The 16,617-nt window shown below is 37.6% G+C and overlaps 1 protein-coding gene across 6 annotated transcripts in view; it reads left to right on the forward strand.

Annotated features, from left to right (window-relative positions):
• LOC110840777 (neurotrimin-like) overlaps nucleotides 1-16,617 on the forward strand; it is a 540,194-nt gene that overhangs the window by 356,350 nt on the left and 167,227 nt on the right. For all 6 annotated transcript variants that reach the window (XM_087357493.1, XM_087357491.1, XM_087357489.1 and 3 more), the window contains exon 4: nucleotides 5,700-5,827. In XM_087357493.1, coding sequence (XP_087213619.1) covers nucleotides 5,700-5,827 — 128 coding nt within the window. The remainder of the gene's footprint in view (nucleotides 1-5,699; nucleotides 5,828-16,617) is intronic.

Here is a 16,617-nt window from a genome sequence, read left to right on the forward strand (position 1 = left end):
TAATTTAATTCAGGGGTTTTGGAATTTGTACACTCAGAGTTTACGCGTTTTGTGTTTTCAACATGGATATCCAGCGACTTATTACAGAATGTTTATAGAATATTACCTACATGGAACAGACCACTTGGAATGAGTACGATGTACATTGAAAAATAATATTAAAGTGGTTCTTTAAGAAATACGACGTGAGATTGTGGACTGGATTAGTCCATATTCAGATATTGACCGGTGGTGAACTCTTTTAAACGCAACCTTTGAGTTTCATAAAAGGCCGGGAGTTCATTAACCAAGCGACTGTGATTTCCTTAAGCAATGTTCTGCTCCATTGAGTTAGTTATTACAGAATTGGAGTCAAATCTTATTTCGGCGATTTCATTTGAAGCCATGTTAGTTTCAAACATGACATCATTAAAAATGTTGCACATGGACGAAGATGGCTGGTTTCTGAGTTATAGCGCCGTGTAGTGTGGTAAAATTTCACAGACGTTTCAGAGGTGCTTGTTAAGTCCGCCATCAGGGTCATCGGAGAATCTAAAATCTGCCTTGACTGCTGATCAGAACTGCATTTGTTTGTATTCTTAGCGCAACCACACAGCAACAAATCAGCGTGTGGTGGGTGAGTGACTTAGTGACTTCCCTGCTTCTGTAGGATTTTTATGACCACATTTTAAGCTGTTAAAAGTGGTTAGAGGCGTTAAATTACCTTCAGGCGACGTCAAGTGTTGGCGAGGGTGTGGGAAAGAAACAGAGGCAGAGGAGGTGTGTCTATATACATGTTATGGGGTAGTTTACCTCCCCGTGTCATCATCCTTACACTTGTCAGCTGTGTTGTTGTTATAAGTTATTGGACGACTCAAGGAATAAGCTACATCCCCTGCTATAAAATGCTTTAAGACTGGGGCGAGGATGTTTATAGCAGTTCCATACTAAGTAGGATGCATTTGTATGTGGAGCTGCTTGAAACAGTATACATAATATTAATATTGATGACGGCACACTGCTCATAACAACACTGAGGTTTAGCGTCGCTGACATCAAAGTATGTTACTGGGCTTTTATGAATACTATAACGATCTTTCGTGATTGATATGATAAAAGCGGAGGAATGTCTTTACGACTACTAGTAGATCAACTGTCAAATTGCCAGTAAGGTTGTGATCCGTGGTATATACAGTGTAAGATTCCGTTGGGAATGAATTCTGTCTGGAATGAAGTGCAGTAAGAACTCTTTGTCTGTCATTTATCTTCTTTAAAATAAAATTCAAATATTTTGGTATTCAGTGAAGATGAAATACATATTAATTTCCGGAGCTTGATATTTGTACCGAGTGCTGTGGCTTTTTCTGCGCTCTCCTACCTTCAAAATTGACCCTGTATTCTGTAAATTTAACGACGATATCTCCAATTTCATGCTTTACCAGCGTACTTTGACATATGGACGAAATAACACACACATACATATAATATATATTTATCCTACATGGTTCATCAGTTTCTGTTGTTCCTCTCAATCAGACTGTCATTATGGTAGGCTACCAAAACGTCGAAGCCCCTTTACGTTTCGCAGTGTCATTGCTTTTGTATGTTCAGACAGTTACAGAATTCAAGAGGTTAATATCAGCCTAGCCATTTCAATGATATGCACAAAATATCTCATGTTGAAGTACCAGAAAATATTATATATCATACAGAGAGTGTCCGTAAATTAGCGGACGATTTGAAGTGAGTGTAATTATTTATTTATAACCCATTACGAAAAACGTATATATGAACTTCGTAATCGCATGTGAAAAACTTGAATGGTGTGCGACTTTTGTAGTACATATGTTTTTCGTGTGTGTTACAAATAAATAATTACAAGCCCTTCAGATTGACAGCTAATTTATAGAGGCCCAGTATATGCATCCTAGATGGAAAGTCAGTTTAACGTAAAATGGACTTTGAAGGTCAATTTAATTTGTAGCCCTAATTAGTCGAAAATACGTTTATTACCTTTTAGTTAACAATTCGTGAAAGAGTTCTTCTGTTTGAAATTACGAAAATCTTCTAAAAATGCTTGCATGGAAATATAGGAGAGATGAGCATATTGGCCTGCATCTGTTGACCTATTCAATGTTTTCCTGTGTTGCGCCAAACTTTCTTACTCTGACTTGTCCCATTCCATCAGTTTCATAATAAGACCCTGTGACAGCTTCTATCAATTGCGCTCCTCAGCTGCTTTGTCACAGTGTATCTTCCGTTCTTATAGTAACGCCCTGTCACTTCTTACATTTCTTTTAGTTCCCTCCAGTTGCTGTCACATCTCGTTAGAGGCAGATTCCTTGTAACTACCTGCTACACATTACAGGCCCATACTTCCCTGTTATTTCAACGTGCTTCTGATCCTCTTATGTGCCCCTGCGACATACACGAAAGTTCTGCTCTGTCTCGGTACTGCAATTTCAACCATAAATACGGAGCAATCCTTTAAAAACAGCTACCAGTTGCTTCGTTTATCAATGAATTTTCAGTGCTTCATTACCGCATTTATAAAAGTCCGCCACTGGACAATACGCTGATCCGTATGAGCCAATACCACAACGTCAGACGTTTCTTTAATATCCATCATGTCTTCTACTTCTACGACTCCCAAGTAGGGTCTCCTCTTGTAGATCTTTCGGACAAACTTTTGTATGCGTTTCTCATCTCTCGTGTTTTTTGGCTAAAATAATTTACTTTTATGTGTAATAAATTAACATGAATGCAAATTAGGCATAACTGTGCAGAATCACAGTGAAACTGTCTGGAAAATGCGATTATGAGCATTCCACTTCAGTATAACCAGTCGTTCTATCTTTGTTGTGTGACTCTTGCCTTAGATAAAGCACAGACGTTCAAAAATTACTTCTCTGGAAACTTAACACACCTTGATCTCATTAAAACATGTTTCTGGCCATAAAGTTGGTACCCTAGTTGACCCGCAGAGCCCGGTCCTTACATTGTGATTAAGATTTTATGTGTATAAATCTGCGTTGGGCTAGTTTCTACGGAGATATCTCTTTTCTACAACGTACGTACAGTGGTTTCCACTCCTACTTTTAAATAGAAACATACACGGTTCAAATTTAGTCTAATGCTAGCCATTCTGCATGAATAACTGGCTGAAGTTTTTAGCACCTTCTGTAGGAAAAACGCATTCGTGTAGTGCAACAGATTTTTCATTTCTTTATTGGCTTGAGTTTATTGTATAGAGCACTGTGTCTAACACTGGATTTCTTTTCCCACAGCGGTTCTCAGCCTAATAAATCTATCCCTAATGGGGCAGTTCTCTTGCGGTACAGACTTCTGTTCTTATAAGAAGAAAACTACCCTTCCTTTCCCTAATTCCACTTATAACGTTCTAGTTTTATTCTGTCATTAAAATCAAGCTTTAAACTAATATTCTGTCAGAAGATTGCCATAAAGATGAGTTTTGCAAATTTCACTTCCGTCACTATGGCTTATTTTAATATCATAACCCTCACATGTCCTATTAGATACTTTAAAAATTCTGCACCTTATTGGATGTATTGAGTAGTCTTGCAATTGGGTCACGTATTTTACATTCCGAGACAATCGAAAACATTTTGTTTTTATACAAACTGGAAACTTGATGATCGCTGGTCCATATGCATTAAAAAATATATGCATAGGCCTTTAATTATCTTATGATTATTTTGTCATTGAGTTCATTTTTAAAATTCCGATTAAACTGTTTTGATAACGTATGCATTTTTTCTTAAACCTTTGTATCTGAAACATTCTGTAGTCACTTGCTTCATTCTCCTTAAGAATTTAAATCTGTAATCGCCCCAGGACTTAACAGCAATCGGACATTTCCTTAATTTTTGACTATCAAACCATAATTATGGCTCTATTTAACGAATAGAATTTATAACAATGTTTAATTTTCTTCGCCCGTTATAATAAATATAAAATATTTTGAGAGACCAACGTAATGCTACGTGCGTCCATGTTGGTATAAGAGTGAGGCACCGTCTTATAGCTTCCTGCTGTTTTACTGTTCTTCTTCTTCTTCTTCTACAGTCGGTGGTCTTTTTTCTCCTCCTTTAATCTTGCTTTCTATATATGGTAAACAGAATATTAACATTGAATCTGTTCTGTTCCTTCAAAGGGAAAATTTATTTTCAGATTTTAATAAGCCTCCTAATTAATTATTACTTTTTGAATTTTTGACATGATGAAAAAAGAACGCCATGTAAAGCCTTGTAAGACTTATTTTGAATCTTCGCTAAGTAAAAAAAATTAAAACTGGTATAAAGTTGTATAAAATGTCCGTAGAGCCCTCATTTTGCTTTCATTAAAAAAGGCAATTAACTGGTAGGCTTATTTCATAAGATGGTACCTGATTGACACTGTATCCCCCTCTCTCACTCCCTCCCTCCCTCTCTCTTCATGTTGAATGATTGCTGCGGAGTTCTTACCATCCCCGAATAATAATCTTACTACAGCCTAATTTTTATTCGAACTGTTTTTATTTATTAGCCTGTGTGTCAAAGAAACGTCTTAATTAGTGGTGTTTAGTTTTTTTCAAACTCGTTCTTAAGTTGTCTGTAGGTCCCGATCCTTTGAGTTGCAATAATCTGTATGGAACCAGTAAGCTCTTCGTATTGTTATTAAGTTGAAAGAACGAGACGGACGGAAAAAGTAAAAAAGGAGGTGAAGAAGAGGAAGGAGAGAATCAGAGAACGAGGCAGTGATGGAGGGCCGCAGGAAAATAACAGAGAGAAAGGAAAGCCAAAGAAAAGGAATGTAAGAAAGAAAGGGGGATGAAAGTAAAGGAGAAAATTAGTTAATAAGGAGCTTTACTGGACGACCATCTTCGAGCACAACGCCCGAAAATGTTACGAAGATTCGGCAGGCCATTCACGAAGATCGACGTCGTACCATCAACGACTTGTGCGACATTGTTGGGATAGGCTATGGGACCTGTCAGCTGATTCTAAAAGAAGAACTCCACATGCGACGCATCCTGTCTGAGGACCAGAAACAGAATTGACTTCTCGTTTGTCAGGTGCTCAAATATCTTGCAAGAACCGACCCCAACTTCCTTTCTAAGCTCCGTGTGACTTCTTCCTCTTCCCAAAGATGAAAATGCAGCTAAAGGGAAGGAGATTTGAGACGATAGAAGAGATTCAGGCAGAATCGCAGATGGTGCTTGATAGGCTGACAAAGAAAGATTTCCAGGGATGCTTCCAGGCTTGGCAGCGGCGCTGGGATCGTTGTGTTCACTCCCAGTGGAACTACTTCGAGTGTGATGGATGAATTTAATACCTGAGATAAGTGTACGGGTTTTTATACGCGCAGTCTGGAAACCTTTCGATCGCACCTCGTAAAATTTGAAGTTTTCACGGCGGTGAGTCTGAAGATGGCTGTCTTCTGGCGCGCCCTACCGGCGACTGTGGCAATAGATTGAAGTAACACCCAGAGACCGGGAGGTGGTCATATGTCAGGACGAATAAGGGCAGGGGAGATAGGTCACTCCGAGCCATGAGGCATGGCACACTGGTTTGTTGCGCCGTGTAGTCTGGTAGTAGTTTACCGACGTTTCAGAGGTCCTTTCTGCCCCAGACTACACGGCGCAACAACCCAGAAGACAGTCGTCTTATGAGCTCGTATATTTTGAATTATGAGTGATGGTAGCTTATGTCTGGTTTCAGAGCCAACTACTGACATCATTGGTGGTCCTGACTTGTACATTGACCGTGGCAGCACCATCAACCTAACGTGCGTTGTTCTGTACAGTCCTGAACCGCCGGCATACATATTCTGGAACCACAACGAGGCAGTAAGTACACATTCACATCAATAATCAGTAGTTTTGCTTCAAATAATTTACCGTCTTGTATAGAGTTTTAATATCTGGCACTGTGTTCAGAATCGATCATCTTATTACTTGAATAAAATTTTTTTCGATGTTTTCCATCATCTAGTAAAATAATAAAATATAAAACGACGTTTCGGAGATGGTGTTCTATCTCTAGACGATGGAAAATATCCAAGGAAATTGTTGTTCGAATAACTCACCATCGTCAGGAACTTTTAGATTTGATATCTTATTACTTGAAGGTGACTGTCTTCTGGGATATTGCACCCTGATGATGTTGGATTTGTTTCTGACGTTCTTAAATATTTAAAGCTTATCCATTTTGTAAAATTTGTAAACAACATCTATATCTCAATGCAGTACCAGGTATAATGTCGTGACATAGATCCAAATAATTTCCAAATATATTCGCCGGGACGTCTTTGCGCCAACGTAATCTTGTCACATCCATGTTTGGTTACATTTCTAAGAATGACACGGCCAAAAAAAAATTTCTTTGAACTTTAAAAGTGTTTATATGCGTGTGATACTTGGTTTTAAGATGTGGTTTCTGAGAGGTTTTGTTGGAAATTCCTGTTGTATTGGATTGCAATTAAGGTAACAGCTGGGCCATATTCTACCACAAAATGATACTCATGATGCCCTGAGCTGTCATTTATGTGCTACCACGTATTCTGAGCACTTGGATAAATCAATTAATTAGGGGTTAACAAGCATGCCATGTAGTGTCTCCTTAGAACACAAACTGCATTCTGAGGCAGTTTCGTACTGATGTGATTCTCTCATGAGATAATGTAAATTTCTTAGTGTGGAAAATGAAGGTGAGTAACATTTTAATTCGCATGATAATTAATAGCTGTTATGCCTTACTTCTATGGCAGTATTATTTCTAAGCATTCTACTCCTACTGTCATCTTGATGATAACTTATTCCCATTTATATATTGATTTTGTTTATGATCCGTTATTGTAAATAGACAGAAGGTGAAACATGTTTTACCGAAAAAGTAATGGCTTACCGCTTCGTGATTTACCTTATGTACATTCGTGAACATATATTATGTGTTAACAGCGAGACGTAAAAATATTTTCTACAGCCATTAAAGTTGCCATGTTTCCACGTAACCCGCAAGATTAATGCCCAAAATGTTTCGGCCACATCCGATATGTCCGAAAGCTTAAATACACAAAGGCCTTGCCATCTAATCCCTAAACCGTGTGTCCGTTCCTGTTTTTTACGTCGCGTTTGTTAGGATCTGGCTTTAGTTGTCCCGGCTTGGGTTTTATGATGGACGGATTGGCGCTGGAGTAGGGTTTTCTCCGAATTCTTCGGTTTATCCCTGCTAATTATCATTCCATCATTCCTCCACATTCTTCTGTCACCGCCCCACGAGGTGAGCGATGTAGCCTTGATCAGGCAGGACATTATCATATATCATATACCCTTGGTACTGAGTTGTGGGGGGGGGGGGGGGGGGGGGGTTCATTTCTGACCTGGCACTTGGTTGGTCTCGGAATAAAGGTATTTTAGTTATATTTAAATCCAGGTTCATTCCTCTTTCCATTTAGACTGAGCTATTTCCGTTCATGATATTGTTTGTTGAAAGACGAACTTTTTATTGATATTTTCATGGGTTTCCTTAGAGCTTTCAGACGAACTCTTTGATCGTATCTTAATTACAGTCGTATTCAACTACATCTTTTCTGACGCCAGGTTTCTCATATGACGCTGTATAAATGTTATTTTTTATATGGTGTGACGTTAATACAGACGCACGCTATACGCTGTTTCGACTTCGTAAATGTATTTGTTTTACAGTTGTGTAGCTATGTCCAACTTACGAAAATTGCCTACTACCTTCTGTTTGAGACTTAAGAAGTAGGTACTCAAAATTTCCTCCGTTACTCTACTGTTTAGTTACTTGTAACATACATTACTGGTATTATATTTATATTACAATATTGAATTAACCATTACGGAGACCTAACCTAATGTAAGTTTTTTTTACTTGTGTTCTTCTGTTGCATACTGAAAATGCTGGATCAATAACTTTCAGACTATAAGTGCTTTATCACGTATCCTCTCAAATTCATAATCCATTATAACCTTGTATCAATCATAGTATCCATAAATATAAAAAAGTGATCCTGAATTACCCAACCATACGACTCAAGTTCAATGCGGATTATAGCTGTGAAAGAATGACAACTTTGAAAATTTGTTTTGTTTTAATCAAGCGTATGAAATTACCCAGCGACCGAAGGAGATATTTTGAAGCTCATTTGGTCTCTTTGTAAATAAACAGTTCATTTTGGGGAGAAGTCGTGGTGCCTAATTTTCATTGCTCTGCTACACATGGTGAGGCCATCAACAACTTCAAACTATTTTATTATACATTTTTTTGTTCTTAATTTACGCTAATAGACTGTAGATTTGTACTACGTCAGTTTTATTAGATATAATCGGCCTCATAATCGATAATCGAAAATCGAAACCGTGGTATCCCGATTGTGATAAATGAATGCTATCAGCAGTATGGTCTACTTTTCAAATTGCGTTATGAATTTTAAGTAAATATTACAGAAATAAAAATATTTCTTATAATCTTTATAATTGTTTATAAAAAGTTATTCATGACATGCAAGTTACTTTCTTCATGTTCCTATTTGTTATTATGTCCAGCCTTTGTTGATTTAAGGAACAAGTTCCTTTTTTTAATTCATTCCCTGTCCACTGATGCGCCAGTCACGGACATTTCATAAAAAATGTAATTATATATAATATTCTTTATTCTTCGCGATGTGACCACAATCCTTTTGTATTGTTCTTACAACAGAGCATTTGACGGATATATTAGGCCCGCACCGTATTGGCATGTTGATGGTACTGAAATATGTAAAGAGTTTAAATAGCATTTTATGTGGTGACTGTATGCCGTGTGGTTTTACATATATCTTTAAAATGCTGGTTGACCTGTGACCACATGGCTTCGCTCACACGAACAGAAAAGAAACAGATATAAAGCAAATGAAACATGAATTGAGATCACATATTATTCAGTATGAATTTTAGTGGGAGGCAAGTAGAGGGGCAAAGGGTGGGAGGAAGGGAAGGAGGTTGAGTTAGTGATGAGAGTAAAGGATCGATACCGACGGGGGCAAATACGTCACCGCGACCTCTCGCGTGAAGCTGCTCGCACATAGAGTTCAAGGACGTCATTAAAAATTACCGTACTATGTGGGCAGCGCCGTGTTTCCCACTCTACTCGTTTTGCCTTTCTACACACTCGAATATATAAAATTTATTACACGGCTGCTTAAACCAATGGTCTCTAAACGTTTTGGTCGTGCATCCCTACTTACTAAAAAATCGTAGAACGCACCCCCGGAATAAATAAATATTTAAATGTAATTATTATTATATTTATAAATAATTTACATGGTATGCATTTATATCTAGCATAACATCATAAAATCACTTCGTGAAATCACAAATACAATTCAATAGAAGAATACAAAACAAAATTAAATAGAAATTATCTCGCGCACCCCCATGGACCACCTCGCGCACTCCACTTTGGAGACCACTGGTTTAAACCATCCACTAAGAAGTATTATAATTTGTCTGAAATAGGTCACATAAAATTCCATCTTCATTTGAAACACAATAGGGATACCTCATGTTATGTTGTTGAGATTCTTTGCAACAAGGTTGTTTTAGCTTAAAACTCAAAATATATTATGAATTTGTGTGCTGTTTTACCGTCGTTTAATAATTAACTCTCATTAGTGCGGAAGTGTAACACTGTTCATAATAAGGTCATCCATTGAACGCGATTCTGAGTCACTAAAAAGAGCTCACATCCAACTATCTGCTTCCTTGATATAACGTTTATGAGCACTTTGCTCAAAGTAAGTAAATGAAATGAACGCATAATTTTGATACATTATATCTTAACGGGTTTCTAAAAAATCACATGTCTTACAAAACGCTGAATCCCTAGGATATATAAAACAGCGATTTTAGAATTGTGTAGTGTTGTGAAATATGGTTGGTAAACAACATTATCAAGACAGGTTTTGAATGTAAGGAGAATGAGATAGCCAAGGGGCAAAGCCCTTCTTGAAAATCTGGAAGGTACGTACGCTGAGCTAGCCACCGGATCTGAGCTTGGTCAGATGAACCCAATTCAGATCTAGCACACTGTTTTCCTAATATCTGTTGGAATATTATAGTTCTACCTGCACCTAGTGATTTATTCTCTTCATGATTCCCCCAAAAATGTGTGCGATTTATGGTTCCCCATGCGTGCTACATGCCTGACTCTTCTCATCCTCCTTGATTTATCATCGTGATACTATTTGGTGAGACTTCTCTTAATGCAAATTTAAGTGAAAAATTTCTCGTTACATAACGAGAAACAACTTAATTTGTAGAACCTGAACCAAAACCTGAAATCACAACATTAAGATATATCTTAATGATGTAGTTTGTGAAGTTATGTAGCGTTTAGCGGTAAGGTGATTATGAAATGGGCTTTGAATTAGTGATTGTGTAGAATATAGGCCGTTTAGTGTTTACGGCCTTGAAGGACAGAAGAATACTATGAGAAGTCAATCAGGACAATTGGTCTCTAGGCTAAAAATGGAGTCTTTGACGTTCCGAATACAGAGCGGGAATACCAACTACTTTACTATGATATCCGGAGACGTTACATTTTAAAACGTCTGTTATCTGTTATACATTTTTCCTTCGCGAAGACAGGTCTACGTACTTTGAATGCTTTATTAATGGACACGTGATAAAATGGTGAAAGGCATACAAACTGAAAACAAGCTACAATTATCTCATCCAGAATTATATTATCTTGCAAGACAAAGATTGTGAGGACCATGGAAATTCCTACACTGACATCAAAACCCACTTCATCCCTTTAACTTGCAATTCCCAGAGTTGCAATTAAATTGATTAAAAATTCCCAACTGTTCTCTCACAATTTACCACGTGCTTTTACGGTTGCCTAAGTAAAACATTAAGCACATTAGATTAACGTTGGCTCGGGGATGGTATATACGAATATAAAAAGGCCACGCGGAAAGGTCGTAGCCTTTCTTTCTGCTTAAGGAGAACGTAAAGTGAAGATTATATGGCTAACTTAAAGCTACAATTGAGAGGAACCACAAAATTTAGTACACATGGCACGTCTGCCAACTTCTGAAAACAGTAGGTTCACAAATTCTTTAGCAGGAAGTGTTCATATTTTTAATCATGCTGCTTTCGTGTCATTTCATATGAATGTAAAATATAATCTACGCAGTCCTGTGAACCTTGAGTCTCTTATTATTTAATGTTTAGTGTAGATTCCAGTACAGACTTTTATGAATATAGGTTACGAGTTGAAACATGCAGGTAAATGCAAGTTAACTGCGTTTCGTGATTTTTATTATGTGAGTGTGCATTGCTCAGATGTACTCATCATCGCACGTGATTGGTTCGTATTTCATACATAAAATATGAATAAACACATGCGTCATATACTGATTTATATCCAGTAGCTTACTTTGTAATATTACGAGTGGGACACGTTTACATTTACAATGGCTTGCATCGTTATGTATGTGAAACAATATCTCTGGTATTATTTATTGGGAAATTTAATCATATAAATTACCCTACCTGTTTAGTGACCCTGGCTAAACTTTAATGTTGTGATTTCCACGAAATCCTCGTGTGTGTTTTGAAATACTTCTGTTAAGTTCGTGCCGTTAATGGAGTGGCTTAAACGGGGCGGTGTTTCTGAAGAACTTGAAACGCCAGGCCTCCTGGTGAAAATCTCATGAATTTTAATGACGTTAGAAGCACAAAAACTGCTTTATAGAGGTTTATTAAATTTTTCACTGCTAAAAAGACCAGTCTTGTAAAATTGCATAAAAAACACAAGTGTTTATATACTAGCAATAAATACAGTGTAATTTTGTGTGCATATTAAACAATATAAATTTTCAGGTACAATGCCTGTCTTAATCGACTCACATGTCAGAATTTTTTATTTTTTATTCTTTGTGGAATAATGGGATCTGTCATAATTCATATAATGGAAGGATTGATTTTGGCTGAAACTCCTCAACATTTCTCCCATCTGAATTATTTCCAGTTTTCGATCTGCCTGAAATGCAAAACAGGCTCAGCGTATGAGCACCCTTGAAGAATCAATCACCAATCGTTTTACATTCTTATATTAAATCTTGGGTGCGTGTCATAGCTCAGGCTGCTAGAAGCTCATTTCTCCCACGAAGGCCCGCGTTTAATCCTCGGTAATTTCAAATAGAATTCGTGGTGGACGATGTGGCTCTGGAACAGGATTTTCTCAGAGTTATTCGGTTTCATCCTGAAATAACCATTCCAATATTGGTCCGTATTCATTTGAAATCGTCCCCTCGAGTTGTGCAGTAGCCCTGACCAAGCAGGACATCATCATACCCGTCAGTCGTAAATTAGTTTCTTCATTTCTGACCCAGCACTTGGCTGGTCCCAGAGCAGAGGTAGTTCCTAGGTATTATATTCGAATGATAATTACTTCAGATGTTTATCAACTCTGGTCTACACAGACCTTACGGAAAATAGAATAAATATTGAATTTTTATGTGAGAGTTAGGCTTATTTGTCAATGTGCCTTAATTGAAGTCGTGAAAGGTATCATATGATCGTCGGATGACACCTTATTCGAAATTGAACTTATGTACGTGTGAATCCGAAGGGCCACGTGGAAGCTGATTATTGCGCTTCTGGAGCTATTTGGTCAATTGTAGACGCAACGACAGATTTTGGTTAACGTCGTGTTTCACACCGCAGACCGAAAAATTGAAAGCAATTGAAATGTAAAATTGTGACTGATATATTCGTATCTAAGGCACCGAAAGTCGTGGTTGAGTGAATAGTATTCTGCCTTTGTATTTGGGAATTTCGGGGTTGATTCTTGGCTCGGAGACCGGCTCTCCTAACTAAACATTTTCCCAGGTTTTCCTCATTTCCTATCAGCAAGTGCTGAGACACTACCTTCAAATAGGCCATCTCGTCTTCCTTCCACATACTTGCCAAACAACCCTTCAGTTTCTAGTTGTAAGTAAATGTATCCCACCTGCTTGACAGTCTGAATGTCTGCACTTATTAAGTTTCATGACGACCTGAGCAGTTTGTGACGGGTGACTTGCACGAGGGCAACATAGGTCGATTTTGTCTACTTTCGCTAAGGTAAGGTTTGTGTAGGTTCACTTAGGTCAGGTAAGGTCGGATAAAGTCAAGTGAGCTTGGGTTGATTTTGGCTAGGTTACTTTGCATTAGGTCAGCTTAGGTCACATTATGTCTGGTCAGCTTGGGTTAGGTGAGGCTAGGTTACCTTGCGTTAGATCAGCTTAGGAAAGGATGGGTTGGGTCTTGTGCTTCCAGCACCCGCGTTTCCAGTGTCCCATGTATCATGTATGCATCAACCCGTATCTTTATCGTCTAGTGTTTTCAGCACCCAGAGTTTCCAGGGTTCCGTGTATCCAGCTTCTGTTTTTATCAAGAGAATATTTCTATTTTCCTAGAATTAACGTAGCTGTCAGAATTCATAAGAGAAATAAAGCGAGAAAAAGGAAACATTTGTTTTTCTAACGTATTACAAGTAACTGGTGGGATGTGTTTTGAAAATGAATGTATTTGGACTCAATTCTAAACGGTTTTTACGACGGTAGATTACACTTAAAATTATTTGTTGTCAGGACTTTTTCCATCGTCTGTTTTTTTAAAATTCGCGACGTTTCGGAGGCTGGTTCTGTCTCCGCCTTCAGGTGAGAGGTACCTACTCTGTTGGGTCCCATAGAAAGAGCTAGTCTCTGTCACTCGACAGTATAAATAGTGCAATAATTTCAACTTATCCACTCAAGTATGGGTTCTGTCAGTATATTATAATACTTAAATGATTAAATAAAAATTATAACACAACAAACCTCCGAAACGTCGTGAATTTTAAAAAACAGACGATGGAAAAAGTCCTGACAACAAATAATTTAAAGTACCTGGACTGTTTGTATACTCTACATGTTTCACTCTTGTTCGAAGTGTTTTGCAGAATGTGTAATTCTGATGTGACATTGTGATAAAACCGCAAGCTCCTGGCACGCTGGTGTACATGGACACTCGTCATGCTATCCTATTGTCCAATTAAACGATGAGTCCTCTAATGACAACTGAATTATGCGCTTACATTTAACTCTATAAATAGAATCTGAGGTCGTTAAAGTTTTGAAATAATTTGTGCTTCGACACCCATCTCGTTACGATTATAATGTAATTAAATGCAATTTAATGCAATTACTTCGCTAGGAATTGAAGTAATGAGATTATATTGATTAACGGAGTCAAATGCATTGGCACAAAACACTTAAAGTTATTTTTGTTTAAAACAGTATTACAGACTCTTGTTGTTTATTTCAGAGAACATCGAATAAAAAAGAATTTGTCACTGAAGTAATACAAGTAAACAGGATAATATTACAGTTAAGTATTGAATTGGTATTTGTGACAAGTTTTTATTAAACAAAGTATGAATTACGCAAGCAGTGGCTAGATCTTTAATTAAAATACTAATTTGTTCTGAAGTACGTTTCTTTATGGAGTAATGTTGGGTATGAATACCGAGTAAAAATCTAAAGTGAATGCTGTAAAGGATATTCTTCCTAACGGCGCTACAGTTACGACGTTTTGGAAGTTGTATTAATCTGAGCATTAGGTGACTTGTCATTCTACTGACAGATTTTTTTATTCCTTTTGTGTTCTAATACTAGTATTCTCTGGACTAGTCCAGCATTCAAAAGATCCTGTGTTCGATCCCAACTGTTGTCACTAATGTCAAAATTAAAAAAAAATGTCAGTGTAACGACAGTCAGTTGATGACAGTAGCGTCGTATATATCAATCAAGTATCTGTTGTCACGGACATTTGAAAAATCACATTGATTTTAGGAAAGTATTATACGAATTCATTCTCCATGCCTTAAATGAATATGTTCGCTGTTTTGATAATGTAGGTTAAGATCGGGAAAATAGTTGGTGTAAACGATTAACAAAGTCCAAAAGAACAGTTTTGCAAAATGGCTTCTTTTAGGTTATATCGCCGTGTAGTCTGGTGTTAGTTAACCAACGTTACAAAGGTGCTTGCTGCCTTCATAATCATGAATTCACAACCCAGAAGACAGACATTTTCATACTTGACATCGTGAGAAACTCAAATCCTACCCAACAATTTTACGGAATATAACATATCATCGTCAAAACATTTAAACTTTGTCTAGTTAACTTTTTTACCTCAATAATGATGCTATAGAGAGAACCGTGAGTGTAGAGGAATGATTTTGTGAAGAAACATTTCAGTTCCATACGGTTAATTTCTTCATTTTCTGAGCGATTATTCGCTTCTCAACAAGGATGTAGTTAGTGGGCACTATCATCATCATCCTCATACCGAAGTCCCAATGCAATCTTAAAGGTCACGAAGTGGTTACTGATGTTCTTTTTTCGGGTATCAGATTTGAAAAACATGAAAGAGAAGTAGTGTGAATCTACTTTGGCTCCCAGTGCTTGGGTAATTTTGAGGTTGCGTGTTTGCTAACAAAACTGAAGAGGCACAAACCCCACGTTCTGCGTGTCTCCTTCGCTCACCTTTCTGAGTAGGTATTCTTTGTTTAATGACTCGTTCTTATATAAGTATAATGCCAGTATTTGTGATGATTGATGCATGTAATGCAGTACTTTCGAAATGGTTTTTAACATACAAGATCATGAGAAATGATTATGGTTGTGGTTGACGATGATTATGTAATCATATTTGAATAAGACTGCGTTAAATTATGTTGTACGAACATTTTCAATACTTAGAAGTTAATGCCAGATTTAAATCGTAACATACATGCTGCCATTCATTTTTTAACACCTTATCATTTCGTCTTCTTTGGAATGCATTTTTTCTTGGTGAAAATTCTTAAACTTTAAGGGAATTGAACACTTGGGAGATAAAAATTCATGTGAGAGGATTTATACAATATACCTTGGATAGATGTGTGAACGGGATTAATTCGGCTCAATGCAAAAGAACTAGCAGCAGAATGTTACAAATTCGGTGATGAAACTTTGGAGCCTATAAAAGACTGGAATTTTTGACCTGCTGAACTGTTATCGGGGTTCTGAATAAAGACGCTGCAGTACAACCAATGTTGACAGCCTCACCAGCTCTCTGCCTTACTCAGGTTCTTCCTCACTAGCGTTCTCTGCCTCACACTGTCTCTGGCGGACGTCTATGCCTGAAACGGTATCCGTCGGAAGCGTTCCTTGCAACGACGGCGGGTAAGAAACACGTTCATAGAGAGACCGGATGGCCTAGAGACTGTGCACAGTAGAGTCCGTGTGCGTCAGTGAGATGGTACGGTGCAGATAGGCCATGCTAGAATACGTGTCTAGCAGGTATGGGATGGGGATAATTTTCAGGCAAATTTTCAATTTTTTCAAAAAATCAAAAACGCTGCAAATTACATAAAAGTTCCTTTTTGAAAATGTTTAAAAACTGTTTGGTTTTGCGCGCGTTTTAGAGAGTTTCCAGCATTTTTTGATTTTACGAAAATTTTCAAAATTCGCCTCACCCGAACCTCACTAGAACATCTTCCTGCTAGAATTCGTCTCTACCACAGCAAGTCTCTGTATGACTAGTTGACAGCCTCA

This window comes from Zootermopsis nevadensis, unplaced genomic scaffold, assembly GCF_977971745.1.
Source record: "Zootermopsis nevadensis isolate Lab colony 2312 unplaced genomic scaffold, Znev_1.0 Znev_ptg000028l, whole genome shotgun sequence".
NCBI classification, from domain to species: Eukaryota; Metazoa; Arthropoda; class Insecta; order Blattodea; family Termopsidae; genus Zootermopsis; species Zootermopsis nevadensis.